Source organism: Pteropus vampyrus, unplaced genomic scaffold, assembly GCF_000151845.1.
Source record: "Pteropus vampyrus isolate Shadow unplaced genomic scaffold, Pvam_2.0 Scaffold522, whole genome shotgun sequence".
In the NCBI taxonomy this organism is placed as follows: Eukaryota; Metazoa; Chordata; class Mammalia; order Chiroptera; family Pteropodidae; genus Pteropus; species Pteropus vampyrus.
Window position 1 is genome coordinate 60172 of NW_011889303.1, and position 3006 is coordinate 63177.

Below are 3006 nucleotides of genomic sequence, written 5' to 3' on the forward strand. Positions count from 1 at the left end.
AGTGAAGAAGGCTTTCACAATGTCACACTCTATCTATTAAAAAAAAAAAAAAACTAGCACTGGGGGAAAGGGTTTTGGGAAAAATAAGTAGATTAAAATTACAACCAATAAAAATAAAAATATTTTATTTAGTATCAATTGAAACAAGTTGGATAGCAAAAAGCTAAAAATATCAAACTAGGCATCAGTTTTAAATGAGCCTCTTCTACAGGACTTGATATTATAAACCTAAAGTTTTTCTTTTTGCTTGTGCCAAACAGGTAAACAGGCATAAATCTCAATGGGAGAAGAAAACCAAACTTTCGTGGCTGAGTTTATCTTCCTCGGTCTTTCACGGGACTTACAGACCCAGATCCTTTTATTTATCCTTTTTCTCATCATTTATCTATTGACTGTGCTTGGAAACCTGCTTATTATCATTCTCATCTTCGTAGATTCTCGACTTCACACACCCATGTACTTTTTTCTTAGAAATCTTTCTTTCACAGATCTCTGTTTCTCTACTAGCATTGTCCCTCAAGTGTTGATCCACTTCCTGGTAAATAGGAAAACAATTTCTTTTTTTGGATGTATGACACAAATAATTGTATTCCTTCTGGTTGGCTGTACAGAGTGTGCACTGCTAGCAGTGATGTCCTATGACCGCTATGTGGCTGTCTGCAAGCCCCTGCACTACTCCACCATCATGACCGAACAGGTTTGCCTCCAGTTGGCCATAGCATCCTGGGCCAGTGGGGCACTTGTGTCTGTGGTGGATACCTCCTTTACTTTCCAACTTCCTTATCGAGGACAGAATATTATCAATCACTACTTTTGTGAACCTCCTGCACTCCTGAAGCTGGCTTCAGCAGATACCTACAGCACAGAAATGGCTATCTTTGCAATGGGCGTGGTCATCCTCTTAGCTCCTATCTCCCTAATCCTTGTCTCCTACTGGAATATTATCTCCACTGTGATCCAGATGCAGTCTGGGGAAGGGAGGCTCAAGGCTTTCTCTACCTGTGGCTCCCATCTCATTGTTGTTGTCCTCTTTTATGGATCAGCAATATTCACCTACATGCGGCCAAACTCCAAGACCACAACAGAGCGGGATAAGATGATATCTGTGTTCTATGCAGTGATAACACCAATGTTGAATCCCATTATTTATAGCCTGAGAAACAAGGATGTCAAAGGGGCTCTAAGGAAACTAACTGTAAGAAAGTCTTTTTCTCAGAGGCAGTGACCTCTGGGTGTGACTTTTAGAGCTATGGTAACATCCTTAAAAAAGGAGCTGGATTTCAGGGAGAAGCATGAAAGGGGAAACCATATTCTAGAAACTGAATACTCTACTTGAAGCTAGAACATAGGGAAGAAATAAAAAGATGAAAAGTTAGGTTGTATCTTGAATATGAAAAGAATTAAGTTCTATTTTGAAGGAGTTTGTGGTTAATTCAGCTAACATAGACATGTTTTAAGTATGATCACAATTAAATCTAGGAGTTTTAAAGTGGATTATCCTGAAATAATGTCTAATGTGAGTTATATGCATGATTCTAACATCAAAAATATTTTAAATTTGAACATCCCAGTCGTACAAAGCTAGAAATAGGCTCTGATTGAAACAATCAAAATATTAGGAAGAGCCTTTCATACTGCGATCATTCATGGCCCAGAAGGTTTCAGCTTGTAAAAAGGTGCCAGAGGCAATATTGCTTCCTAGTTCATGTTGTTCTTTCCTGAAAGCTCTTCAAAAAGTTTTTTTTTTTGTATCATCACTCCAAATTTTATATGAGCATAGAGCATTGGGATAAAAAATGAATTCAACAGTCATCTAATCCAACCATTTGTGTGAGGGCTTAAACCACCCCATGCTATTTTTATTGAATGATTGTCTAGTATTTTCTTAAATATGAATCATATAGACCCTTACTCTCTTGGATTGTTCTCTTTCATATATAGATAGTTTTACTATTGAAAAGATATTCCTCATGGTAGATCAAAACCAATTTCCCTGTATCTTCAATTCACTTTCCCTAGTTTTACTCCTGGGACAATTTTCATTATCCTTCTGTACCACAACTCACTGAAGTCAATTTATTTGTCTAAATTCAGTTTTCACAGCCGACCACCTACTTGTTCCTTTAAAATTCCTTTCTCTACCATAGTTGCCATCCCCACTGTCCAAATTCTAAACCCAAAGAATCCTGAGCAAAATAAAATTGTTGCTCTTTTAAGGTACTATGTTTTGAGGTGTTTTGTTATGCATCAATGGGTGACTAAAATGCTAAGAGAATCATGCTTCTATTAAATCCATCAAAGTAGATGCCAGTGAGGCTTTTTTACACTACCAATGAAAAGCTACCTGCTTGAAACTACTACCTCTCATGCTATATGGGGTGTGGGGATAGGGATAAAGGGCCAGAAAGTTTCTAAAGAAAAAATATGTAGTACACACACTCCCAAAACATAATAAATATGATGTATCAATCAGTGTTCTTATTTGCAAGTAACAGAAACTGAGTATGCGTGATTAAAGCTAAAAGGACAAATATTGAAATAATGATGATTCTGTTCCTGTAGTCACAACCACAGACCAAAATCAGCACTAGTTGGCGCAATTTACACTGCTAACATCGCCAGCGGGAGCCCTGCCGCTGGAGCTGCTTATTTGCTGAGCCTGGAAACTGGGATGTTGCTGCTTCCTCTGCCACTGACAGAAAAAGAAAAAAAAAATCGTCTAATGACAAACACTACCTCAGTCAGATGATCAAGGTTAACATCAAAAGTGATAGTATGTATTCTTGAGATGATGCGATGGAAATAGCACTTTTTCTCTGTGAACTGCCTTCCCCAAACCCATAATCTCAATCTAATCATGTGAAAAACATCGGGCAAATTCTAATAAATGGACTTCCTATAAAATATATGACTAGTACTCCTCAAAATTGTAAAAGTCATCAAAAACAAGTTAAGAAATTGTCACGGCCAAGGGAAGCCTAAGGAAACGTGACAACTAAATGTAAC

General features: G+C 37.6%; 1 protein-coding gene across 1 annotated transcript; it reads left to right on the top strand.

Annotated features, from left to right (window-relative positions):
- Positions 1-244: 244 nt before the first annotated feature.
- LOC105307841 (olfactory receptor 2D3) lies at positions 245-1225 on the top strand. Its single transcript, XM_011383483.2, has one exon. It carries the CDS (start codon positions 281-283, stop codon positions 1223-1225), a length of 945 nt encoding a protein of 314 aa, XP_011381785.1. The 5' UTR covers positions 245-280.
- Positions 1226-3006: the final 1781 nt, after the last annotated feature.

What these genes read in the sequence shown, in the direction of transcription:
- LOC105307841 (XM_011383483.2), top strand. Translation starts at nt 281, where the DNA reads ATGGGAGAAGAAAACCAAACTTTCGTGGCTGAGTTTATCTTCCTCGGT.